Below are 26,559 nucleotides of genomic sequence, written 5' to 3'. Positions count from 1 at the left end.
TTATTCAATAAAAAAATGATTTTTCGCCTCCTTGCGCCATGTTGAGCTTTTGCCCGCAATGCATTGTGGTCTATATTGACCCGTCTAGTGACCATCGATGCTCACTACTTTTCAAGTTGCATTGTGGGTAATTTAGAGTGCCCTACCTTTTTCTCTCTGGACATTCGGACACCGCTACAAAATTTTTCTTTTCCAAGCGTATTCATTTCTCTGTTTCCTTTTTACGTTTAATGCATTTCTGCCTCATTATGTAAATGAAGGGGCGGCCTTTCAAGGTGTGTCTTGGGCCAGATCCTAACCTACTGATCAATCAGGACTGAGCAGGTTACAGGCTGTTAGTGCAGGCAGAGCTTCCTGCAGGGCTGCCTGGCTCTGCAGAGAGAGGCTGTGGGAGGGAAATGAAGGTTCTAGGTTGGCAGAAATGGCTGACTTTCAACAGGAGACTGTACAGGATCTTCGGCGTGTTGCTCTTTTAGCTAAAAAATCACACAATGATATAAAATAGAAACAGATATTTCAATACTGAGACTGTTCAGGGCGCTACACAACGTGCATGTTGCGAGATGCCTCAGTGAAGCAGACACCATCGGTGTGGTTGACATGACACTCACCGGCGTTCCTTGTTTGGAAGTCTGCGTTGCCAGATTTACGGGTTCCCTCTCCAGAGCTTGAAGCATGCGAAACATATCGATGGTTAACTCACTGAACTTGACCTAAAAATAGAGCAAACATCCCTGATGTCACCTGACTGTGATTTCCGTCCAGTCTGGATTATTGCTGTTTTTCAGATTCAGTAAACATGAGAGCTGCTGTGATGGTGGAACATTGTTAGTTAGAATATTAGAAATAAAAATCAGACATTTCTTCTCAGTCATTATAAAACATGTGCTGTGCTACAACTGAAGACGCCTCTGACCGAACACACTCTCAGACAGACGTAGATGTATCATTAACATGTTAGACTGAAAGCCAGTATTTTGTTATGCATGCAGCACATTAGTGGGTTAGAACCTGGTTGTTACAGTTGCCGATGATTAGTGCGTCGGCGAGGATGAGCTGCCCGACCACCATGCCTTGTTCCAGCGGAGGGGCGCTTCCCTCCTGCAGCCTGTTGCTGGTGACAACCACAGAGTTGTTATCGTTCATGACGACCACCGGATCTGCCTGTTTCACATCAACAGAGGAAGAGAGGTGACTATCTCGAAGCCCATCCAGTTACAATGACCAGACAGCTCCATGGCTGGCTACCTCCACAAAAGCTGCTACTTCCTGTAGAACCAGGTTCCACTCCAGCTGGTCCTCTGTGTTAAATCTCTGCGTGTATTCTTCGATTTCCTCTGATAACTCCTGATGAGACAGAAAAACAGACATGCTTTGCAGTGAAACATTAGAAACTAAAAACGTTTTCACACCCAGATCATGAAGAACCTGTTTCCTCGGTTAATGACAGAAAACTGTAAAGACATGATGTTGTTGTTAGGCTCAAACTGAGCATCATGACTTCTGTTTATGGGACAGGACCTGTTCAGAGATGTTCTAATGATATTGGTTTGTCTGAACATGTTACAAACTTCATCATATATATTTTGTCACAATGGTAGTCACACCCAGTGCCATTTAATAAACCACTGTAGTTGCACCATCAGCCGTCTTTGAAATCTATCTACTCCCTTTTAAGAGCCTGCAGCGGTGCAGGAGGACAGAAAATAAAAAGGGAAAACATCAACTTGGGGTGGGGGGAAGGGATCCTTGCAGGTCTCTGTAAGTCAGATAAATCTGAGCTTGTATTCTTCCATGTGGTTGGAGTTGAAGGATGTTTATTTTTCACCTGACTGCCTGGGTCATGGACAGGGGTAGAAAACGTTGCTACCATACCTTTACCAACACTTTGACCAGGTCCATCTTGTTAAGCAGTAAACAGACGACTATGTAGCGAGCATAATATCGAAGCTTCTTTACCACCAACTCAGGCCTGGTGAAAACAACAGAAGATAAAAAACAGAAATCATGGTCGGTCTCAAACCTGAAGACTATAACAGGAACATTAAAGCTGACATAGAAACCTGTCCAGGATGAGACTGTCATCAACATAAAGAAATATCACACCAGCAAGTTGATATAGGACAGCAACTTCCTGTTTGATGGCGAGGGACTGACCTCCTACAGGAAGTCATTAAAATCATAACAGTGGTTAAATGAGCAGTTATTAGAATAAGAATTGTGTTCTGACAATAGACTGTATAAGATGGGCGGAGCCTCCCTGACGTTACCCGTAGGTTTCTGAAGAGCTGAACTGAAGCTCATTGGCCGGTTCCCACTGTCGCCATCTTGGCAGCGTCACGCGTGTCGTCATTCCCGGAGCTAACGGTAGCTAACTAGCTAACGGAGGTAGCCAGGCTAAAGCTAAGGCGCGCTGATAGCCGGCTAAAAACCACCGTTGTGCTATACTCTCTCTTCTTGCCGCAGATATTGGATACCTGTCAATCAAAAGGACACGCCCCTAATTATGCTGAATTTCAAGATTAAATAACATCTAAACTGATGAGTAAGGAAAAAAATTCACCCTCCTCACAGTTGTCATTAAGGTAAACTTGACCTTTTAATCCTAAAATGGATTTTTGTACCAGGCTTTAAACATGTTTATTTCTGCTGTGAAGTTGGTCTTTTTAACATGGAAGTCTATGGGGATTTGCTCTGTTTTGGAAACCCCTAGTGGATGAGGGAGGAACTGCAATTTTTTGCACTTCCGCACAGGCTTCACATTTTACAGGTGGAAGTTGCCGCTTGGTTGTGACCGAAGATGATCAGAACTGTAATTTAATGACTAAAACATACAACTTCCTATTGCCGGTGGGCGGGGCAACAATTATGACTGTATACGGAGATGTACCCCCAATCCCAAACCGAAAACTTGAGCACTCGCCCTGAGCCCCTGATGACTAAATGACATCACCTGCATGAGGAGTCGAGGGTGACAGGCCACAAGGGCTCGAAATGCTTTAAATAGGATTGGGACAGCACTTTGAGACCTGCACTGCAAGGAGAGAGACGCCAAAACGAGAGGATTACAATTCTTTAAAAAAAAAAAAAAAATGACAGAAGAGAAGTTGCTGCAGCGACGATTTGTCTGTAAGTATAAAACACTGCAGCCATGATTTATTGTCATGAATGTCTGAAAGAATGTGGCTAATAACAACGTAATATCTCCATCAACAGGGTCTGAAGACCAAACCAAAAAATTAATTTGTCTCAGGATAAAACATGAAGCGCTATTTACGGGCTTCCGCAACGCGTCCTTACAAGGATTTGAGTAAGTGTTGAGTTCTTGTAATCCATATAAAAGTAAATGGGCTGAAAACAAAAGAAAACCAGTGTTGATGAGCAGCATTTGTGTCTGTGTGCGTATGTGTATAGTGTTATCATTGCAGAAAGGCAGCCAGGCTGCAAAGAAATGGGAAAACTTAAAGAAGAAATATAGGGTTAACCTGTTTAATGTTTATGCACATGGGTTGCTGGGTAACGACCCAGCGCCACAATACTGAAGAACATGTTTCACACGTCGGCTTCTCTCGGTAAACTCCGTGTTTCACGTGACATCGCAGTGATTTATGGGTAATTCCTTAGCGAAAGTTGGCATCGATGCTGACTTATGGAAAGGGGGCAGAAAGGGCTCAAAAATGTCCGCCATCATCCCTTGATCACTCACACAATTCCAATTGGAATACCACTGAACCCTCGAGCCCCTCGCGGGAGCGCGCCCGTGAGTGCAGGAGTGCTCAAGTGTTCCATTTGGGATTCGACCGTAGACACTGGATCCTGTTTAGGTGTAAAGACTTCCTGTTAAATGGCAGAACATCAACATGTAGAGGGTGCCATGGCAACGCCCTTTGATATGTAAAAAATTTTGACAATGTTTAATCACAAGAGTCATACGGTTATCCTGAGGACGGGTAACTGTCAAATCTGAAGTATTTCGTTAAAATGTAAAGCTTATAATAGGGCAAAATTACATTAATTCAAAATGGCCAACTTCCTGTCTGATGTAGCATGCAGGTCCAACCAGGTGGGCATAGTGAGTGGGCTGAAGGACTGAAATATTCTAGGGGGCACTAGAGAGCATTTTCTGCATGGAGCTTTATTTGGGAGGTGCGGCATTCCCACCATTAGTTTGATGAAGAGAGGATACTCTATGTCCGGTATAAGGACTTCCTGTTTCATGACGTCATATCAGTATTCACCATGGATACGGTTGGTGAAATAACTTTTTTTATTCCACTGCATCATGAAAGGTTCAACATGCTCTGAGACAGTTTCGGGTGTATGAGGTAGGTAACCAATGAGAAGCAGAACATCACACTGTGACTTCCTGTTGGGAGAAAGGTGCTCTTTTATTCACGTTGAAAAAACCCAGAATATAAAAACAAAATGAACGAGGAGCTGAGGGCCTCACCTGTCCTCTTTGTTGACCTGAAAGTAATAGGAGCGCTGACGGATTGCTGAGTAGAAGGAGAAGGCCTCATTCAGATAACTGGTTTCTGAGGTACGAAGGCTGAGGAGGAAGAAGAGAAAACGTTATCACCTCAGACTGAACCTGGGAGGAACTGAAAGATAACAGTTCTATTAAAAACTCTTTTGTTTATCATCCTGGATCTAAAATGATAATAAAAAGTTAATAATAAATCTGTTTTAATGTGAACACACAGTTTAACACACTGCCAACACTTCAGCAAGAAACAGAAAATAAATCATTTCCAGCTCAGAGATTCAGAGTTAGAAAATCTGCTCATGAAGACGTAGACCGGTCAGGATTCAGACCCATGTTGGTCTCCAATCTCAGAACCGAACCTGCTCCAGAGACCAAACCCATGTAGAAATCCAATTATCATGGCTGTGCTCTGAAGAAAGCTGATAACTACACCTGTCTAGACAGAGACTGATGATTCACTTTAATCTTTCATGGGTCTAAGAACATCCTCGGTTTGGTTTTATCTTTGTGTCCGTTTAGAGCTGGAGTGGGACAACGATCAGCAGGTGGTCTGCAGATGTGTCACTTACTAATAGTGGTAATAAAGCTGTCCAATTTTGGATGCTACTTCCCCGATCTGCCATCTCTTCAGGCCGTACCTGGTGTCCAGAACCTGCCTGTCAATGGAAATGGAAAACACCGCTCAATGAACCAGACACACTATCACTGAGTCAGCAAAACAGTTCCCTCCATCTGACTTTGTGTCAGTAAAGTTTCTAATAGAGCTTTCTAACAGGATTCGCGTGTTCTCTGACAGCCCTGTTTTCTGGGGATGAAAAGGAAATAACCTGTGTTGTTGCTGGAATTTCCACAGCTTGGTGTAGACATCAAACGTCCTCCCGAAGTAGGACTGCCACTGTTTGTGTCCATACTGAGGAAGATCTCTGCAGGAACACAGAGGGAGAGAAAAATCATCACAGAGTTTAGCCTCTTCTCGACGCGCTCTATAAACCCATCACAGATTAGGGTTTAAATTGTGTCAGACGTAGAAAATAATGCTGGTTTCTGACATTTCATAATAACACATATAATTCATTTCGGCATCTACCAATTTGTGTATCCCTCCTCTAGCACAAAAAATATCTTTAAAAGATGCATTATTAGGCGCAAAGTTAATGTTAAGTAACTTTTGGATTAATCTAATATTTGATTAGGAGAAGCTGAATGTTTTAAGGAGGCTAAATGAAATTGAGTCAGTGACTGAGATTCTTGAACCAATGGCACCCGGAGCTCCACATCACGTGACGTTATTCAGCCAATCAGACACAGCTATATGACGACCAGCTGTTGATCTCGAGAACATCAGCTGGTGGAGAAAAGCAGCTTCTATGTGTGTAGGTAAATATTAAAGCTGCTCAAACATGCTAGCTTTGCTTCTTTGGTGATGTTTATTTTGTGTAAATGTCAGGTCTTGTTAACATCTCACGCTCTATTAATTTATCAGTTAATAATGTATATGTGAAACACAAGAGATCTAAATCTGTATTTCTATATTGCTGACTATTCTTCTCGAATTAATATGACATCACTAACTTAACATGGTGTAAAATGACCCACATTGCTGGAAGTTAAACGTGTGGTAATGTGGCAGCTGGCCGGCCTCAGCTACTAAGAGCTAAGCCATGCACTCGTGTTGAGTCAGTATAATTAACATCACTGGTTAGTTTATATAATGTATTTTATTGGGGTTACCGTAATGTAAATAGCCAGAGAGTGAGAAAGATAATGGAAGGAAATGGTTCTTCGTGGTGTACCTCAGTCAGCTAATTGAATTTTTTTATTAAAGTAATTTGCTAATTTTATTACAGGCTGCTCACTACTATAAAGGACGACATTGTTTGGTGTTTTTGAACTGATAATTGTTCATTTTAGTAGTTAGGCTAATAAGTGACTGATTCATTAGATTCAAAATGGACCTTGTTGTCTAAGCATAAGTTGTATTTAACTCTTCAGCAATTATGTTTTCAGGGGTGTATATTTCTCCTCTTTTAATTTGTAGGTGAGCAAAAGCTGCTTCATGCTCAAGGATGTGAGGATGGGATTAGCCAGTCGCCAGAGAACGCTGCTCTGCCACGAGCCACCGTCCTTTGGTGCTCAAGGTAAGTAATGATGTCCTGACTGATGGCGACTGTCTTCTAATGTGACCTCAAAATGCTCACTGTCTGATGGTTCCATTGAAATTCCCCATGTCCATGTAACAAAGGTGAAAGGTTAGGGCATGTCTTGTGTGAGAGCTACATGATTTAATAGCCGAGAACCATCTTTTCGGCCTTCAGTGAACGTGCCTTGTATGTTTGTATGTTAAGTCTCTCCCTTTTTCTTACATTGTTTTTAAAAAGCATATTCTACCTACAAAGTCGTAGCACCCTTCTTGTTTTAAAAGCCTCTCCTCACTCATTCTTTCAGAAATACATTTACCCATTTTCATACAAGCTGCTCTCTGTTGTCTCCTTTTTCTCTTTAGGAAGGGACCGGCTATAGTCTCTGAAACAGGTGAAGTGCTATCTTTCTTCGTGTGCAGAAGCAGACTCATCTTTTCCTTCTTCAGCTGCAAGAAGCAGTTTCATGGCTGTAAGTGTTTAGGCTTCTCTTCCATAACATCATAACGAACTGAGGAGATCAGGTTAGTGGCACCACATTGATTGTTATTATTGATAATATTGTTATTGTTTATTGTTGACTTCCTGTGTTTGTGTGTGTGGTCAAAAGAATGGGTGTGATGGAGTGAGAGGGGAAGTTGGACAGAGAGGGGGTGTTGCTTGTTTGACAGAGCTCCGGTCAGCGAGAAGGCAATTCTCTTGAACTTCTTATTATAGTAGTTGGGTTAACAAGATGGGCTGTGCTTGTCTATGTGTATGTGTTTGGTCTATAAAAGAAACAATGAACATTAATATTACTGAACAGTTGTATGAAATTACATAACAAATTAAAGCTGCAAGCAGCGATGAAGGCCCTCGCGCCTACGGCGCCGCTCCAGCCTATTGCACCGCCCCATCAGGTGGAAACCTGCCTCCCACAGCCGCTCACGCCGCTCGCAGCCCATTCTTCTAGAGGTTTTCTGCATTAAGGGGGGGATTTTCCTCATTACAAATTCAACTGGCACCTTAGTCGGACCAGCGATGACATCTGAAGCGTTCATGACCTTGTTTCTAACAAATCACATCAAATTCTTACAAACGGGAGCATGATTTTATCAAGAGGGAAATTCCATGTGGCCAGTAGGTGGCGCTATAGTTGTTTTTCATGTACTAACATGTTCTGGTTGGAACTCTAATGACAACAGAAAAATATCACTTCCATTGGTCAACTGACAGTAGAGTTAGAGCCACTTCCTGTTACATGGTGAAGGATTCAAACATCACAGGAAGCCATTTTAATCCTGATGCTGCAAGAAGTCACAGGCCGTAAGCGGTTTTCCAGCAAGATGGCGGACTGAGCGGAAATTATTTCCTTACTTCTAGCAGCAATATTTGGGGTGACAGTCTGAAATATTAACTTATATAAAAAAGAAACGATAAACAAACAAAAAATGGCGGTGAACAAGAAAACCTTCAACAAGGGAAAGAAGCCAGAAGTGCTGCTTCAACATGATTACACACTGGAAAATATGGAGGAAGCTAACTCCGGCCCTGAGAAACAACACTTCGATAAGTTAAGACTCCCTGCCGAATACACCAGTTAAAAGCTCCCATATTAGAAAATGGGGCAAACCGAATGACGAACTATCCCTCGAGCCCATTTTAAAGGCAATAAATTCCCCAGGGTCCAGATTCGATACACAGGAAAGAAGGCTGGAGGATATTAACCGCCAGATAAAAGAGAACAGTACAATGATCGGCAATCTTGCTAAGGCCCTGGAGTTCAATGCTGCTGAACTTAAAGACTGCAAAGCTAAAGTACAGACTCTGGAAAGCCGAGTGACAACCTTGATGAAAGAAAATGAAACACCGAAAGACAGAGCAGGAGATTACGAGCGATACAGCAGACGCTGGAACCTACGAAAGAGAGGTATGAAAGAACTGACTAATGAAAACACTCGGAATGAAGTGGTTGCTCTGTTAAGAAAAGTGGCCCCTCAGTGGGAACTAAAGATTGAGGAATATGTGGATACGGTGCACCGGGTGGGTCACAAAGAAGATGAAAAAAATCGACAGATTATAGTCCAGTTCGAGAAGCGCCAGCTCAGAGAGGAGGTTTGGACAACAAAAGAGTCTGAAGTATGCAAGAGGCTGGAATCCGTTTCACCGAGGACGTAACCACGGCAGACAAGACGGCAACAGAAGCTCTTTGGCCACGGATCCGCGGTCCTTTAGGCTTCATCAGCGGTCAGCATATATAAGAAATATATGTTCATGGAAATGTACCCTGAAGATAATTACACTGTGTTTAGAAAAGAAGTAAAATGTTCTTTGAAATTAACTAGAGGATCCTCTGAGTTTAGTACAGACGTTTATTTTTTTTTCTATTTCCATCAACAGTCGAGTGGTTCACTTGTTATCAAATCTCAAGTTTTGTTTTCTTCTTTAAATGTTTTAGGTCTAAAGGACAGCACTAAACGTGAGGGCTATCTTTATGTTTGTAAAGGTCTTAAATCACAATGTCAATTCTTACAAGAAACTCACTTGTGTGTGGATGACTGTAAGTTTTGGAGAAATCAATGTGGTGACAACATTTTATTTTCACATGGCAGCAACCGGTCTGGAGGCGTTGCAATCTGTTTCTACAGATTTCCTGGGAGGTTATTACTTTCAAATCTTGTGAAAAAGGACATTGGATTATTGCAGTGGTAAATATAGAGCACTCTCTTATTCTCTTAATAAATGTATACGCCCATAATAATGCAAATCAGAACAAGACTTTGTTTGAAACACTTTCAGAAGTTATTAGAGATTTTCAAGCAGATTCTAATATTTCATCCTCTATAGTAGGAGGGGATTTTAATTTGACCCCTGATGACTGGATAGATAGATGCGCCTCTTCTCACACAAACCACCATCTATTTTGCAGGATTTTATGGAGAGTAATTCACTCATCGACAAATAAGACTTCTTATTGAACAAATAACAAAAATCTTTGCACACATGTTAGAAAATGGGAATACTTTAAATCTAAAGTTAGAAATCTTTCCATAAACTTCAGCAAGGTCAGATAGCAGAGGCTAAAGGAAAAAGAGGTGGAGTTGATACAAAATGTGAATATTTACTGTAAATCATCAGACTTATCAGAAGAAAACAGAACAATACTTTCAATTCTTCGAGCAGCGTTAGATGACCCGCGGTGCCTACGTCAGGTCCAGGATCGAACAAGGTGAAAAAAACTCCTCTTATTTTTTTTGGTCTTCAAAATAGGAGACAGGAAAAAAATAAGTTCCCTAGTCATTAATAATGAAGATTGCTCTGACCTTACATTGATCTCTAAATATATTTTTGACTTCTACTCTGCTCTGTACTCCTCCCCCTCAGAAGAGAAAACATCTTCATTCCTTGATCATATGAAGCAGTCTATCCCTCAGATTGACTTAAAGACAAAAGGCCAATAACTTTATTAAATGTGGATTATAAATTACTAACATTAGTTGTTGCTAATCGGCTAAAAACAAATTATAAGTGATACACAACCTGGGTTTTTGAAAGAGAGGTCCATTCATAACAATGTTAGACTTATTCTGGCCTTGTTAGAATATAACTTTTTAGCTGAAGATGTTCTTAGATCCTTAGAACACAGTTATTTTAAAATCTTTGGAGTTTGCTGATGTAATTGTTTTTAAGTTTATTAACACAATAAACACTTATTTAATTCAAGTCAGTTAAACAATTTGCCAAGCCAACTTTGTTTATAAAGCATCTTACTGAACAAAAGTGCTCAACAGAAAACAGCTAAGAAGCTAAAAAAAATATTAAAAAGAAAAAAACAATAAAAGCTAAACAATACAAAAAAAACAATGAGAGTAAAAAAAAAGTAACTCATACTGGTTGAAACACCAACACAAATAAAAACACCGTCAGCGGCTGGTTTTCTTGTCATCCATGTAATTTTTTAATGTCCATCCAATCTCTCTTTACTATTAAAGACCTATTTTGTGATCATGAGAAATGTGACACCAGGGTGTTTTTACATGCAGGCAAGATTTGGTGAGTTTTTGAGCATGGTCAGGTCCCCAAGAATGCGATTGATTTTTGAGACGATTAAGGAGATGAACAAGAAGAAGGAGGAAAAAACTGAGCAATTACAACAGGCCTTTGCACCGCCTTCAGTCTAATAATAAACACTGGACATATTCGACTGGTAATATATTAACTCAGCCAAATGTGCCAAATGAGTCATAAATCAACCAAAATCCAGTCAGCTGAAGGGTTAATAACAGTTAGCTATTTTAAACTAATCTAGTGGTCTGTGGCTCTATCTAGTGGGTGCAGCCTGCAGCCACAACGCCTACCTTCAACACGTGAGGACGCATGAATAGAGGCGCCAAATTACACTTCAGCGCATCTGCTGCAACAAGGGGATTAAATAAAATGTAGCGATGCACCTACAAATAAATAAAGACAACGGCAGAAAAAGAAGCTTAAAGCTGGATAATCTGTCCCACTCCAACATAGGCTTACTTTTGTTTATGTAAGCACACGGTGGGTAACCATGTCTCAACCTAGCGTTAGTCCCGGAAAATCCAAAAATGGGCCAAGAGCTGGAGCTGAGAGGGGGACTGTGAAGGTGGGGGTGGATGATTGACAACCTTCAAACGCCGAGCTGCCTGTAACTAAGAGCTAAGCGAGCTAAGAGCTAACCCCGAGCAACGGTAGCTAACCAGCTAACGGAGGTGGGCGGGCTAAAGCTAAGGAGCGCTGTTAGCCGACTAAAAACCGCGGTTGTGCTGCACTCTCTGTTCTTTCCGCAGATATTGGATACCTATCAATCAAAAGGATACGCCCTGAATTTCAAGATTAAATAACATCCAAACGGATTTTATATGAAACAAAACACAGGGGGGAAACCGGATCAGCCATCCAAGATGAGGCATCTTATTTTTCTGAATGCCAACCTGCGCTGAGGACATTAATGCTGCTTTCTTGAGTTTGGATCTCGTTCTGTTTGTGGATTTGTTTGCTGTTTTTTGTCCATTTGTGCAATATAAGATTTTTGTTAAAATAGTAAACTAAAGTAAGTGGTTTTGTATCAGAATAAATGCTTAAAAAGAGGCAAATATAAGGCTTCTCATAAAAATGCTGAACACAAACAGGTTTTCAGAACACAATTCATTAATTTTGAGAAGTTAAGGTAAATTATGGGGCTAAAAAAGATGCTAAATTAAGATCCGTTCGGGAGCCAAAAGAGCCGGCTCTTCTTTGGGAGCCGAGCCAAAAGAGCCGGCTCTCTGAAACGAGCCGAACATCCCATCACTAACGCGCAAGTTTCAAAATAAAATACTTTGTGAGAATAGGTGAAATTTTATCCTCTGGACAAAAACGTAAGACCCTTAGGGCTTACTCGCACAGGATCAGACATAGTAACTAAAACTAAGTGAATCTCAATCATGCTGTAATGGGGCATTTATGTGCTGCAGGAGGCTCAAAGGGAGAAATCCAGTAGCAACCAGTGAGAAAGTTGTCAAATTTGAATCTTTTCACATAATTCTGAAGAGAATGTGTTTATGTCATAAGAGTTAAAGACAAAGTTTGGTTCTCAAATTTAATGGGCTTAATATATTGTGCCTTGGTGCCAATTTCCATTCTTTTTCTCCACAGAGTTCGAGATTCCCACTAACTTGAATATTTTTCTCATTTGACACCTACCCTCTCTTTTAGTCTCTTTCTGAAATAAAGGTACCTTTTCACTTCTCCTCTGGGCTTGTTTTGTTAGTGATGTGCGTGACGTGGCTGTACAGCAGGTTCCTGAAGTTCGAAGTTACCTTATTTATAAAGGGACAATTAATGAACACATATAGCCAAAGTTAATTTCTATCTTCAGTCTCTTGACAAGCCAACAATGTATAGTTATATATTGTAGTATGACAATGACAAACCTCAGTTTTTAGGTTAAATCTCTGCACTGCCTCTTCTGCCACAGTACTGGTACCAAGAATAAATTTCTTCCATCCTGAAAACATGCATATAGCACTCCATTTCTGGGGTGTTTCCTAGCAAACAGTGTGAACAAGAGTAGTTTAATAGGTGTGTGGCTGATTTTTGTGAAGCCATGCTTCGTCATAAGATTGACAGGTGAAAAAAACAAGTCATGACAATAAATGTGGGAAATCGGTCATATTTATTATTTGCAACCAGAGACACAAATTCCTTTTACCTCTCTTAAAGTGATTAATATACAAATTTGTTGTATTTTAGCAGTGTGTGTAAGCATGTAGTATGATCTTTAACAGATTGACATACTGAGCAAGGCATCGACTCCAAAAGTGCTAGATTACAATCCGGCAAAATAAATAAATAATAAAGTTATCCCCCCGAACACAGCGGGCCAAGATGGGGGCTTGAGAGTACCAGCATTGAGACACTACACATCTAGCTTTGGAAAAGAACTGTGATCAAGTCTCCATAAAGTACTTTTTCCTTTTTGCTTGTCTTTAAACTGTACAGCCAGACTTGTCGAGCCACTGTCACAACAAACAGCAGCATTCTTTTCATTCTGCTGAGCTAGCTTAAGCTAACTCACCATGTGCGATAGCTTGAGGAGGCCACAGGATGCTGGGGTCATTGAGGACTTTGTAGTGATGATAAATTTCCCTCATTTCCAATCACTTCAAATAAATCTCCGGCACCAAAGAAAAACCCTCATGATCTGGTTAACCCTTCTCTGGTGAGTGACATTCACTCACAGTTGCTGATTTAACAAGGCTCATTAGCAACACATCGGACTTGATTGAGAGCAAAGACTCTAATCTGAATGAGAAAGCAGATCGCGCATTTGTCGACTTTGTAATCCTAGGAATGAGTAAAGTAATCCTAGGATTGAGTAAAGAAGTCCTAGGAATGAGTAAAGTAATCCTAGGAATGAGCAAAAAAGTCCTAGGAATGAGTAAAGAAGTCCTAGGAATGAGTAAAGTGATCCTAGGTATGAGTAAAGAAGTCCTAGGAATGAGTAAAGTAATCCTAGGAATGAGTAAAGTAGTCCTAGGAATGAGTAAAGTAGTCCTAGAAATGAGTAAAGTCGTCCTAGGAATGAGTAAAGTAGTCCTAGGAGTGAGTAAAGAAGTCCTAGGAATGAGTAAAGTAATCCTAGGAATGAGTAAAGTAATCCTAGGAATAGGTAAAGTAGTCCTAGGAGTGAGTAAAGAAGTCCTAGGAATGAGTAAAGTAATCCTAGGAATGAGTAAAGTAGTCCTAGGAATGAGTAAATTAGTCCTAGGAATGAGTAAAGTAATCCTAGGTATGAGTAAAGAAGTCCTAGGAATGTGTAAAGTAATCCTAGAAATGAGTAAAGAAGTCCTAGGAATGAGTAAAGTAATCCTAGGAATGAGTAAAGTAGTCCTAGGAATGAGTAAAGTAATCCTAGGAATGAGTAAAGTAGTCCTAGGAATTAGTAAAGAAGTCCTAGGAATGAGAAAAGTAATCCTAGGAATGAGTAAAGTAATCCTAGGAATGAGTAAAGTAAACCTAGGAATTAGTAAAGTAATCATAGGAATGAGTACAGTAATCCTAGGATTGAGTAAAGTAATCCTAGGAATGAGTAAGGTAATCCTAGGAATGAGTAAAGTAGTCCTAGGAATGAGTAAAGAAGTCATAGGAATGAGTAAAGTAGTCCTAGGAATGAGTAAAGTAGTCCTAGGAATGAGTAAAGTAGTCCTAGGAATGAGTAAAGGAGTCCTAGGAATGAGTAAAGTAATCCTAGGAATGAGTAAAGTAGTCCTAGGAATGAGTAAAGTAATCCTAGGTATGAGTAAAAAGGTCCTAGGAATGTGTAAAGTAATCCTAGGAATGAGTAAAGAAGTCCTAGGAATGAGTAAAGTAATCCTAGGAATGAGTAAAGTAGTCCTAGGAATGAGTAAAGTAATCCTAGGAATTAGTAAACTAGTCCTAGGAATGAGTAAACAAGTCCTAGGAATCAGTAAAGTAATCCTAGGAATGAGTAAAGTAGTCCTAGGAATGAGTAAAGTAATCATAGGAATTAGTAAAGTAATCATAGGAATGAGTAAAGTAATCCTAGGATTGAGTTAAGTAATCCTAGGAATGAGTAAGGTAATCCTAGGAATGAGTAAAGTAGTCCTAGGAATGAGTAAAGAAGTCATAGGAATGAGTAAAGTAGTCCTAGGAATGAGTAAAGTAGTCCTAGGAATGAGTAAAGGAGTCCTAGGAATGAGTAAAGTAATCCTAGGAATGAGTAAAGTAGTCCTAGGCATGAGTAAAGTAGTCCTAGGAATGAGTAAAGTAATCCTAGGTATGAGTAAAGAAGTCCTAGGAATGTGTAAAGTAATCCTAGGAATGAGTAAAGAAGTCCTAGGAATGAGTAAAGTAATCCTAGGAATGAGTAAAGTAGTCCTAGGAATGAGTAAAGTAATCCTAGGAATGAGTAAAGTAGTCCTAGGAATGAGTAAAGAAGTCCTAGGAATGAGTAGAGTAATCCTAGGAATGAGTAAAGTAGTTATAGGAATGAGTAAAGTAAACCTAGGAATGAGTAAAGTAATCCTATGAATAAGTAAAGTAGTCCTAGGAATGAGTAAAGTAATCTTAGGAATGAGCAAAGTAGTGCTAGGAATGAGTAAAGTAATCCTAGGAATAAGTAAAGTAATCCTAGGAATTAGTAAAGTAATCTTAGGAATGAGTAAAGTAATCCTAGGAATAAGTACAGTAGTCCTAGGAATGAGTAAAGAAGTCCTAGGAATGAGTAAAGTAGTCCTAGGAATGAGTAAAGTAATCCTAGGAATGAGTAAAGAAGTCATAGGAGTAAGTAAAGTAGTCCTAGGAATGAGTAAAGTAATACTGGGAAAGAGTAACGTAATCCTAGGAATGAGTAAAGTAGTCCTAGGAATGAGTAAAGAAGTCATAGGAGTAAGTAAAGTAGTCTTAGGAATGAGTAAAGTAATCCTAGGAATGAGTAAAGTAATCCTAGGAATGAGTAAAGTAGTCCTAGGAATGAGTAAAGAAGTCCTAGGAATGAGTAAAGTAATCCTAGGAATGAGTAAAGTAGTCCTAGGAATGAGTAAAGTAATCCTAGGAATGAGTAAAGTAGTCCTAGGAATGAGTAAAGAAGTCCTAGGAATGAGTAAAATAATCCTAGGAATGAGTAAAGTAGTTATAGGAATGAGTAAAGTAAACCTAGGAATGAGTAAAGTAATCCTAGGAATAAGTAAAGTAGTCCTAGGAATGAGTAAAGTAATCTTAGGAATGAGCAAAGTAGTCCTAGGAATGAGTAAAGTAGTCCTAGGAATAAGTAAAGTAATCCTAGGAATGAGTAAAGTAATCTTAGGAATGAGTAAAGTAATCCTAGGAATAAGTAAAGTAGTCCTAGGAATGAGTAAAGAAGTCCTAGGAATGAGTAAAGTAGTCCTAGGAATGAGTAAAGTAATCCTAGGAATGAGTAAAGAAGTCATAGGAGTAAGTAAAGTAGTCCTAGGAATGAGTAAAGTAATACTGGGAAAGAGTAAAGTAATCCTAGGAATGAGTAAAGTAGTCCTAGGAATGAGTAAAGAAGTCATAGGAGTAAGTAAAGTAGTCTTAGGAATGAGTAAAGTAATCCTAGGAATGAGTAAAGTAATCCTAGGAATGAGTAAAGTAGTCCTAGGAATGAGTAAAGTAAACCTGGGAATGAGTAAAGTAATCACAGGAATGAGTAAAGTAATCCTAGGAATAAGTAAAGTAGTCCTAGGAATGAGTAAAGTAATCTTAGGAATGAGTAAAGTAGTCCTAGGAATGAGTAAAGTAATCCTATGAATAAGTAAAGTAATCCTAGGAATTAGTAAAGTAATCTTTGGAATGAGTAAAGTAATCCTAGGAATAAGTAAAGTAGTCCTAGGAATGAGTAAAGAAGTCCTAGGAATGAGTAAAGTAGTCCTAGGAATGAGTAAAGTAATCCTAGGAATGAGTAAAGAAGTCATAGGAGTAAGTAAAGTAGTCCTAGGAATGAGTAAAGTAATATCTGATGAGGAACTGTGCTACAGTAGAAGGTAAAAGGGAACCTGAGCAGGTTTTCCAGGTGTTTTAATAGAGGAGGTAAAAATCTCAGGAAGCCATGATGATGATGATGATGATGATGATGGTGATGATGATGATGATGATGATGATGGACCTCTATTATATATAGCCCCACATTCACCTTAGAACAACCATGAGGATCCAGAAAGAAGTGAAGCCCAAGATAGTCTATGAAATAAAACCACCTTCATCTCCATGGAAACCAGCAAGACCTTCATGATTCATTTCAAACAAAGGCAGAGTTGTAGGAGAACACATTAGCAGAGTTTTTTAGAGCTGGAATCAAACTTTTTATCTGATTTCTGGCTGCTAGCTCCAGAGTCTCTGCTGGTTCAAGTCTTTGAGTTTCTCCCCATCATGTTGCTATGCTACACTGCTGCTTCCTAGTGTCTGCAAACATCTTCTGGGCTGTAGGATCTCATGCTGCCTCCTGTACAGGGGGGTCTGTGATGAACAGGTTAACTAAGAGCCTTATCCTGGAAACCATCATCCAGTAAAAAAAAGAATACACAGCTACATCGTGACTGGATGTTTGCTCACCTTTCTGACACTTTTTTACATGAATACAATCACATTTCTGGCCCTGCGGTGAGGATTACCTGACATTTAACATGTTTTCAGGCTGGAAATGAAAATTTTTCAGGATCCATATATTTTAAGTTAAATACTGTTCTAGACGTATTCATGAAAATGTCATTGTTTTTATTTACTGACACAACCAGGAAGAAACAAAGTTCCAGAAAAACTTCTACTCTTATCTTTCTGACTGTTCCGTGTGTTTTTTTTTGCAGGTATGGGTGGTCAACCCCTTCCCCTTCTAAAATTCATTAACATGGAGAAACATGTAAAAAAAGGAAAAACTCTGTTTTCCTTGTCCTGACTCAGCATAAGGACAGGACAAGCTTGTTGGCCGACCATCAGATGACAGCTTCAGCAGCTCAGCAGGAGGACGCTGCTCCTCCATCTGGTCGCTTTGAAGGTTTTCATTCTGTATTTTCTCTCAAGTCTGTTGTGATGATGACGATGAAAACACTTGAGATTATAGAGGAATGAATCCTGATCAGCAGCGTTTATCTTCAACAGACACTTTTTCTGGCTGAGGCTGAAACTGAAAGTGTCATTTGCTAGTTTAAGGATTCCCAACATGAACATCTTTGTGTGGCTCTGTTTGTCCAAACACATTCTGGCTGTTGACTTTTCCTCCCTCTATGTCTGCATCTCCATTCTTGAACTTCATGTACACCCCAAGTTCTTCCAACACACCTGCACCTGCTGTCCAATCAGCACTCAGGAACCTGACACCATGTGATCTGGAGCGGCAGATCACAGAGGTGGAAGTCAGAGGAACATGTCTGGCTGGTTGTTTGTCCTCTGGATAGGTTACATCAGTGGGTCCGCACCATTTACCACTAAGGCAACCAAGCAGCTAGTTGGGTGGGCAGAGTTGTAAACCAGGTAATCAGACTCACCTTAACCCATTGAAGAGCTGTTTGGACTTGTCCAGCAGGTAGCAGAAATCAGTGACCGTCTTCCTCTCACTTAGTGGAATATCATCCTCAGTCTCGGCTCCAGTCATGACACTGACTTTAACACCTTTTACAAACAGGACACAGACAGAGTACAGATTACACAGATGTAACATGAAATACTGGATACCAGTACAAATCAAACCAAAGTACCACCTGCAGCAATATAAACTCATGATTTTATATCAGACTGATGAGATATTGATATCCGCAGTCTGAACACACAATGGCTGCAGATATCTGAGTGCCCTACTTGAATATGAATAGACATAAGAAACTATAGAGAAATGTGTCACGTGGTCACCTTTTTTTAGGATGACCTGGGCTGTCCCAGATTTTCACTGCAACCTCCGATTTCTTGAGACGGCTGTGCAATCAGGTCAAGCAGCAGAGTCAGGTAAAACCATCAGCCTGGTTGAAATCGTTCTTTAATGAAAAGATCTGAGTGTGACCTCAGAGCCACTCCAAGGTGGGGCAACTATGTGCCTGCACCCAGAATTATACAGAAGTATAAGGTAGTATAGATGACTAACACTTAAAACTCTAAGCTATTTTTTTATTTCTGCTCTGCCTTTTTCTAATGTAAAACTGCCTGTAGGAGCTGAAGCCTTTTAATCCCAGTCAGCATACAGATGTGATGTTTTCAAGACTGAAAAATTAATGTATGAATATTTATTCTACTATTTACCTGCTATCCTCACTAAACCAACTCCAGCTCAGCTGCTTTGTGGCACCACCGTGCATCAGAAACGTCTTCTTGGCTTTATTCCAGCCATAGAGGAGCATTATTTTTCTTCTCTTCACACACACATAGAACTTTCTGCTCACTGGTTGATCTTTGGCTGCTCCTGATTGGACGTTACCGTCAATCTAAGCTCTCTGATTGGTGGAAAGTCTGACAGGAAGTGGCTTCATCATCATGTCCAGGTCTAAATAGAGGTCTCTTAGCAACATAGTAGTGATGGTGATGTTTTTATGGTGAAATGTGGTAAATAATGCTGTTATCATGGATCATTGTGGATTTACCAGATAGAGTCTCTGAATAAAACTACATTTAGTGGCTGGATTGTAAACCTCCTGGACGGGATAGAAATGCCTGGAAAAAGTAACTATATCACCTATAGGGTAAGCTATCCATCACAACTCACTCCACAGAGTTACACACTACCGTTCCTGATGGATGGATGGATCGATGGACATACAGTAGGAGCTCAGTCTCTGGTTCTCAAAATGAGTGCTGCTCCCGCTATTCTAGTTTCTGTTAGTTTACTGAGGTATCAGTTAAGTTTCTGGAGCTTTGGGATGATGTGCTCCCTCTGAGTCTGTCCTCAGTCTGGAATAAGACCAGAAGATAGTCACCTGTGACCTGTAACTGTGTCCCAAAACTAAAACAAAATCAGTAACTTAGTGTTTGGTGGTTTCTTTCTACCCTTTAATAATCCCAGCTAGTGCTGTATTCTACATGGATGCAAAGCCTGATGAGTTATCTTTACAACCAGGTAGAACTGGTAAGGATGCAGCTTATGTGGAATGAAGAACACGGCTAAATGTTTTTACGCTTTATTCATTTTCCACCTTCAGAGACCTCAGTAGTGATGAAGATCCATACACAGTCATAACAGCTGGTTCCTCCTCCTCATGCTGGTCACCAGACTGGTCATCCTGGAGGATGGAGTTCTGTCCCAGATTCTGGAGATCTGGATCACCACTGGCTCCAGAATCTCATTCTATGTCTGTCTATCAATCAGGTGTCAGTCATCATCTGTGACTATAACTCACCTGCAGTGGAAGAAATATTCCAGCAAACATGAATTCACTGACTTTTGTGTTTTTAAAGTCTTCTCGCTTCATTTGAATTCCTAAAACGTGAGGACAGCTCAGCCTGATGATGATGATGATGATGGACCAAACTGGTCACCATATTCAAATAACAGAGGAATGCTCACCATCTGACTGCTAGTGTTCAGACCGCCACCACTCTTAATATTCAGACCAGACCTCCAGGACTGATCTTGGTTCTGAGCCGTTAGCATCAAGACCTCAATGTAAGTAGGTCTGACAGAAACATGTCATCGTGTGAGTAAACTGATGAAGACTCCTTTGTCTCAGTGATGAATATCCACTGTTAGCTCTGATTTAACAAACATCTGTGGTCTGTCACTGCCGATCAGAACCAGATCTCTGTCCAGATAACTACATAACCGAGATGTTCGAGATAACAGATCAGCGGCGGTGATGATGAGGATGATGAAGCTAATGATCTGTGTTCATATAACCTCACCTCGCTAGCTTTGATGAGCAGCAGGAACCACAAAGACAAAAAATACTGTCAAAAACAAACAAAAAAAATTAAATTAAATTAAAAAAACAAAAAAACAAAACGACGAGCTCAGCGCGTGAAGCTCGACCTTGTTGGCATCCCGTTGTCTCTACGTGCGTCCGGACTGATGTGGCGCGCGCCTGACGTCCTGATCCGCGCAGACGGAGCTGCAGTGTGTCATAGCCTCGCGCCGTGTTGTCCTGTCACAGCAGGAGGAAGGGTGAGGACTCGAGCTGTACCACTGCTAGCTACTTCCGGGTCACACTACCCGCTATACGGCCCCAGACCGCGCGTGCGAACACTCCCCGCCCCCCAAATCCCCCTCCTTTAGAAGAACTGGCTCTTCATTTTTGTGATGTGTCGTCTCAGCGCGAGCTGGCTTTATGAGCCGATTCTTTGTAATGCCAGAAGAGTCGGCTCCCACCAGCGAGCCGACTCTACAGAAGGGGCGGGATTTTATTTTGATAGGCACATCATGTGGCCAATCACAAATTGAAAATATTAGCTTACGTCAGAGTTCTGTGGAGACCAGTGTTGCCATGTCAGCTTGTTTTGAGGGACTTTGGGCTTGTTTTTCTGTAATGTCACTTGGAAATATTGTCAGTTGCAAGTTGCAGGTATTTGGGCTTGTTTTTTTTAAGTGTAGTTACTTATTTGTGTTTTTCCTCCTTTCTTTATAAAGTCCTCCTATTCTTTCTCAGCAGTCACAATAAGTCAAAAAGCTGCACATCAGGAAACGTGAAAGCAACTATTGCACAAGGCTCATTGGTCTTAATGTCCCATAACAACATGAGGAGAAGACAGTTTTCATTTGTGCCACATTGACAGCCTCAGCCCACTGCTGCGACACGTCAACGCGTCCTGGTCCTGGTCCTCTGTCATTCAGCTCATTTTCCATCTGACACCAGGCAGAGAGAACAGACAGACTGACATGTTCCACACAGGAGTGACCGGGACAGAGTAAATCCTGGAAACAGACAGTAATATCACAAGCTTTGTTGAAGGATGCAGATCTGAAGGTAAACTGAAGCAGGGCACTAACCTCTGGCACACAGCTGAAGGACGATGTGCAGCATGCCGAGAAAAACAGCTTTAAAATGGGTCTTATACCTACAGTGTTTTCTATTGTGGATAATGTTGTTATAATCCACTACAGACAGGTTTGCATTGACTAACATTTATTCTAGATCTGTAAACATAGTCTTGATGTGTTTACAGTCTTGCTTCTACTGAAAAACTGCGGCTGCATTTCCATTACATTTTTTCACAAAATAAAAGCGATGCTTCTAAAATTTCGACAAAGTGCAGCAGTGATTTGCAGGTGTTTCCACTGAACGGTGTTTAGCGCTTTAGTCGTTATTCTCGTAAAATCTCGTCTCACGAGTCTCCACTTTGAGGAGGACGGACATTTCTAATTCTTTGTAAATCTCTGAATTTGCTGTTGTTTGCTGTCAAGGATGACAGTTATATTTTTCTTTAATTATTAGTAAAAGATTTCTGTCTCTCCTGCATCTACTCATACGGCGCCATCTTTACGTTTAATGAACTGGTACGTGGCCTCCTACATCACATCTGGGCACGTGTAAATGCGAAAGTGTTTCCATTACACTTTTCTGATTTACATCTATAATGACACATCAGAAAAACCACGAGAAAGTAAAAACTTTTCATCGATATTTGAGAGGTTTTTTGAAATGTAGGTGTTTCCACTCCCAAGTTTTTGTTTTTGCGATGTTTAGGTTTTGTAAAATTCTAGGTGTAATAGAAAAGCAGCAATTGATGTTCAGTGGGACATGTTCAGTGTGGCCTCTTCTGAAGTCCAGCACAATCTTTGTCTTGTCCACATTTAAAAGGTTATTGCTGCACCACATGGACAGATGGCTGACCTCCTTCCTGTAGTTTGTCTCATCGTTGTTTCAGATGAGGCCCACCAGTCGTATCATCTGCAAACTTCACTCTGTGGTTGGTGAATGTTGGTGTGCAGTCATGGGTCAGCAGGGTGAAGAGCACACATCCCTGTGGGTGTGCGCAGTGTGATGGTGCTCGAGGTGTTATTGCTGACCCGTACTGCTTGTGGCCTCTCACTGAGGAAGTCCAGCAACCAGCTGCATAGCGAGCTGTTCAGATGAACGGGATGGATCAGTTCGGCAAAACTCCCTCAATAGTATTTGGACCTGAAAGACTAAATTTCAGGCAAGTGTTGGGTCATGTGTAAATGCTAATGTGGAGGACTTTTCCTGCGCCATCACTGCATAATCCAGAGTAGATTGAGAGACTGGTATTCACACACCTTAATGAATGAAAGTTTATTCAAATAATAAAAGAGGGAACAGTGTCCAAACAGCTTTCTGCTCCCACTGATGTGCAGAGCTGTTTGTTGGCACAGTGAAAACCTGCTGATAAATGAACCATCATGTTTAGAAATGCCTCTGTCCAGGCAACACTTCATCATATTTAAGACACGCTGACGAAAAAAGGTTGAATTAAATACCAGTTTCAGACAGATGTAAAAAAGAGCAGTCATTCATCAGTTAAGGCAGGTTGTAGCAGGATGGGCTCAGCAGCTGTTACAGTACAGACTGGGTCTGAGGCGTTCAAACACCAGCAACACTTCAATCCATCTAAAACAGAAATAGTGTAAAAGGCAAAAAATCATTCTTATAGAGGGGAACCATTAAATCTAGCTACTACCTTCACTTCAGCCTGATTTACTGGTATTTACCGCTTCAGTGTGCATTTGTCTCAGTGGGATACAGAACTGTGAAAATTGACTCCCCCCAACTTAAAAAAAACAAATGTTGACAGTTTTTTATGAGTTAAATCTTTCACAGAACAAAGTGAGTTTGGTGAAAACAGAACAAACTTTCTGCTGAAGGAGACACGACTGCTCTGCTGGAGTCATTTTTACTTTGATGGATATAAATAAGTTTTAGAGGTAAAGGGGGGGGGTTCCCATTAGAGGAAATATGGGGTGGTTGTTCGGGGGGGTATGACGCGCTCAGAATCAGGAACTGCCCGGAACAGCTTGGGCTCTCTTCTGTTGACGTCCTTGAACACCATGATGGAGGCGATGTTCCCGCAGCGGTAGCAGTAGTTGGGCGCCGACCACACCGTCACCAGCTTCTCGTCGAACATAAACTTGTAACCCTCGTGGACCAGCTGGTGTGCACGGCAGATGAGCTTCAGGTTGTTGATGTGAACAAACTGAAGCAGAATATATGAGGACAACTTATTACAAGTTCAAACATGTTTTAATTCTCATTTCTAAATGCAGCTGAGATTTACCTCATTAGTGACCTTGGAGCCAAACAGCCAGCCGGCCCCTCGAGGACTGATAGCCCAGGTGTCCACATCCTCTGGGTCCGACCACACCAGATCACAAAAGGCTCCTTTGTGAGGAATCTCCTGGTTGCGTTCGATGGTTCGGATTTGGTCCAAAGTCTTGATGTCGGGTGAAAGACCACCATGGACACACAGGACTTGTTCATTTATCAGCTAGGATCAGAGTTAGGAAGAAGTCAACAGGAAATAAGAGATCCAAAAGTGAATAAATGTAGGTTGATGTACCAAATTTCCATGAAAATCTACATGTTAAGGCCCATTAATGCTCGACAGAAGACGGAAACGCAGATGGACGGACAGTTTCTTCCCGTCTTCTGCGTCGGTTATGCGCGCTTTGATGTGTTTTCAGGGAGTTAGCTATCCGTCACCTGACGCAGAAGACGGAACAATACCACCGGAAATCACAGGGGCAGTGCTGAGCAGAACAGCTGATAAGCAGCAGCAAAAGAAACAAACCAGAGAAGAAGAAGAAGACGAGGATCAGGAAGGGAACAAAAAAGAAGAAGAATGAAGACAAGGACAATTGTAGAAAGTGAGTGAGCTTTTGAAAATAGGATATGCAAGTGTTAGGGTGTGTTAGGTGGTTAGACTACTTCACAGCAACGCATTACAGCTGCCAAATGTCTGAGACGGACGTCCAATCACAGGAGTGACGTCTGGACTCAGCGCTGCCCGCTAGTGGAGGAAATGACTTAACCATGGCACCGTAAGAGACACATGTAAGTATGAGGATGACAACGTATGACAATGTTTGAAAAGGACGTCCCTATTTACGTACGTAAGGGAGCATAAATGGGCCTTAAACAAAGACCAAGAACTGGGATGTGCTGGCAAGCTGGACCCTATTTGCTCAGGGTTTGTAGGCAGGTCTAAAAACATGATAAATCTATTAGCGTCATTCTGGCAACTTTTCTGCATTCATAAGAAAAACACATCTGCACTGGATGAATGAGCTTGTAGAACTTGTGTGTCAACTGCAGAGAAATGAAGACAAATACTTTTTAATCGTTTGGTGAAGCTGCAATAAATCCCCACAGAGTCCTGACAACACCCCAACAGCAGCACAGATGATGCACAGCGACTCACACAACCAACCTTTCAGCAGTAACTATGGTCGGTGAATGATCTAGAGATTCATTTAGTTGTATCCTGGCTGTGTAGCCTAGCACCTCTCAGAGACAATCCAACAAGCAGCAGGAATTACTGCAAAGATAAAATGAGTTTCCTCCTTCTGTCTGCTTAAAAGTATTGCTTTTTGGCCCTATAACAATTAGGTCAAATTATACTACTTATACAAACAGAAACTGTCGGTAGATGGTGTTTTAAGATGCTAGAAGACCTGAAATGGATCCCTTACATAAAACTCTTGACATAAATAAAAAAAAAAGTCCATCAGACAGATGTGATGGAAGCTCATGGACGTACCGCTGCCACAGTCAGCATGTCGAACACTTTGGTGCAATACCTCCAGGCATTAGCATTCCCATACTTTGTTTGACATTCATCTAAACAAGAAAAAAAGCAGAACAAACATTTTAAATTAACTCTGAGCAGTTAAAAAGAAAATAAATGACATGAATGAAGTACGTACCATAAAAGCCATACACTTGTGTTATCTGTCTACTTTCATGGTTTCCTCTTAGAAGTGTGATGCGATCAGGCCACTTGGCTTTTAAAGCTAGTAGGTATGTAAATGTCTCCAAACTATAATATCCCCTGTCTACAAAATCTCCCTACAGGAAGAAAGAAAACACATTGAACACCCAAAAGCATTAGAAAATTTAATCTTATCATGTATATCTAGTTTCTTTTGTTTGATTCTTGCTGCAGTTGCATGTTTATTTACACAGGATCAACAATCTTTTCCCAGCTTTTTAACAGGCGAACAGTTTTCACATCTTACCATGAATATATAGTTTGTGTCTGGAACTTGGCCTCCAGTCCTGAAGAGCTCGCAGAGATCATAAAACTAGACAGGGACACCAAATTCATTTGTTTTAAAAATACACAGATTGTGTGATGAACCATTACATGAACCAGTCAGACTTACCTGACCATGAATATCTCCACAAACTGTTACTGGTGTGGCAACTGGTTGGACATTTGATTCTTCCAGCAGCAAGTCGCAAACATAATCACACAGTCTCTGTAAAAACAAATGCAATTCGTCCTTTTAGGAGCAAATAACAGCAGTTATTCTTGGTTATATTGATGGAGCTGCTGGTCGTGTCAGCTTCCATCTCCTGGAGGTTTCTGGCCTCTTATTTAAGTTTTTGTGGACCGTAGGAAAGCTCCACTGTTAGCTGGCAGAGAAACACCACATCTTCCTATTTCCGCTGTCACAAATACATGCGTTTGTTGACGATTAAACAACAGTCTGTCACACAGAGGAAACACCCACACAAAACGAACAACTCTTCATCCCGAGGACTAACTGGTTAAAGGTATAAAACCTTCTGTTGACCAAACTTCACCCGTCGCGCCATTAGCTTTTACTGAAACCTACAGCCTTAACTCGGCTTCATCCGAGACCTTACACTCACCTTTAGGTCGTTTTCAGGTAAGTATTTGCAGTGTTTGGCGATTTCAACGTATTTATCGAGATCTAAAGGAGCCATTATCGAAACACTAGTACTAGAAAAGAGCAAAGACGGTTAGCCAGCCAGCAGTGTCTTCTTCTTCTTCTTCTTCTTCTCCTCTTTCCGC

The 26,559-nt window shown here is 40.9% G+C and overlaps 2 protein-coding genes and 1 long non-coding RNA gene across 9 annotated transcripts in view; 1 reads left to right on the top strand and 2 right to left on the bottom strand.

Moving 5' to 3' along the window:
• Positions 1 to 20,803, bottom strand: part of scai (suppressor of cancer cell invasion) — a 36,925-nt gene extending 16,122 nt beyond the window's left edge. For 3 of the 7 annotated variants that reach the window (XM_041969520.1, XM_041969525.1, XM_041969526.1), the window contains exons 1-9: positions 20,473 to 20,803; positions 18,135 to 18,258; positions 5,314 to 5,409; positions 5,056 to 5,142; positions 4,451 to 4,549; positions 1,876 to 1,972; positions 1,249 to 1,347; positions 1,012 to 1,164; positions 612 to 713 (exon numbers count right to left, since the gene is read on the bottom strand). In XM_041969520.1, coding sequence (XP_041825454.1) covers positions 612 to 713; positions 1,012 to 1,164; positions 1,249 to 1,347; positions 1,876 to 1,972; positions 4,451 to 4,549; positions 5,056 to 5,142; positions 5,314 to 5,409; positions 18,135 to 18,241 — 840 coding nt within the window. In that variant the 5' untranslated portion in view covers positions 18,242 to 18,258; positions 20,473 to 20,803. Of the gene's footprint in view, positions 1 to 611; positions 714 to 1,011; positions 1,165 to 1,248; positions 1,348 to 1,875; positions 1,973 to 4,450; positions 4,550 to 5,055; positions 5,143 to 5,313; positions 5,410 to 18,134; positions 18,259 to 18,495; positions 18,515 to 19,776 lie in introns of those variants that run through there. The other 4 variants (XM_041969522.1, XM_041969523.1, XM_041969521.1 and 1 more) reach the window with 4 other exon arrangements.
• Positions 20,804 to 20,817: 14 nt separating this feature from the next.
• Positions 20,818 to 21,802, top strand: LOC121629806. Its single transcript, XR_006008437.1, has 2 exons — positions 20,818 to 21,128; positions 21,213 to 21,802. It is a non-coding gene; the product is annotated as an uncharacterized LOC121629806 (long non-coding RNA).
• A 1,000-nt stretch (positions 21,803 to 22,802) lies between these two features.
• Positions 22,803 to 26,559, bottom strand: ppp6c (protein phosphatase 6, catalytic subunit). Its single transcript, XM_041969585.1, has 7 exons — positions 26,397 to 26,559; positions 25,904 to 25,999; positions 25,757 to 25,822; positions 25,445 to 25,586; positions 25,279 to 25,358; positions 23,797 to 24,006; positions 22,803 to 23,715 (listed from the first exon to the last, which is right to left on the bottom strand). The coding sequence occupies exons 1-7, from the start codon at positions 26,469 to 26,471 to the stop codon at positions 23,467 to 23,469; spliced, it is 918 nt and encodes a 305-aa protein (XP_041825519.1). The 5' UTR covers positions 26,472 to 26,559; the 3' UTR covers positions 22,803 to 23,466.

This window comes from Melanotaenia boesemani, chromosome 19, assembly GCF_017639745.1.
Source record: "Melanotaenia boesemani isolate fMelBoe1 chromosome 19, fMelBoe1.pri, whole genome shotgun sequence".
Lineage (NCBI taxonomy): Eukaryota > Metazoa > Chordata > Actinopteri > Atheriniformes > Melanotaeniidae > Melanotaenia > Melanotaenia boesemani.
This window is presented reverse-complemented; position numbering and strand designations above follow the sequence as displayed.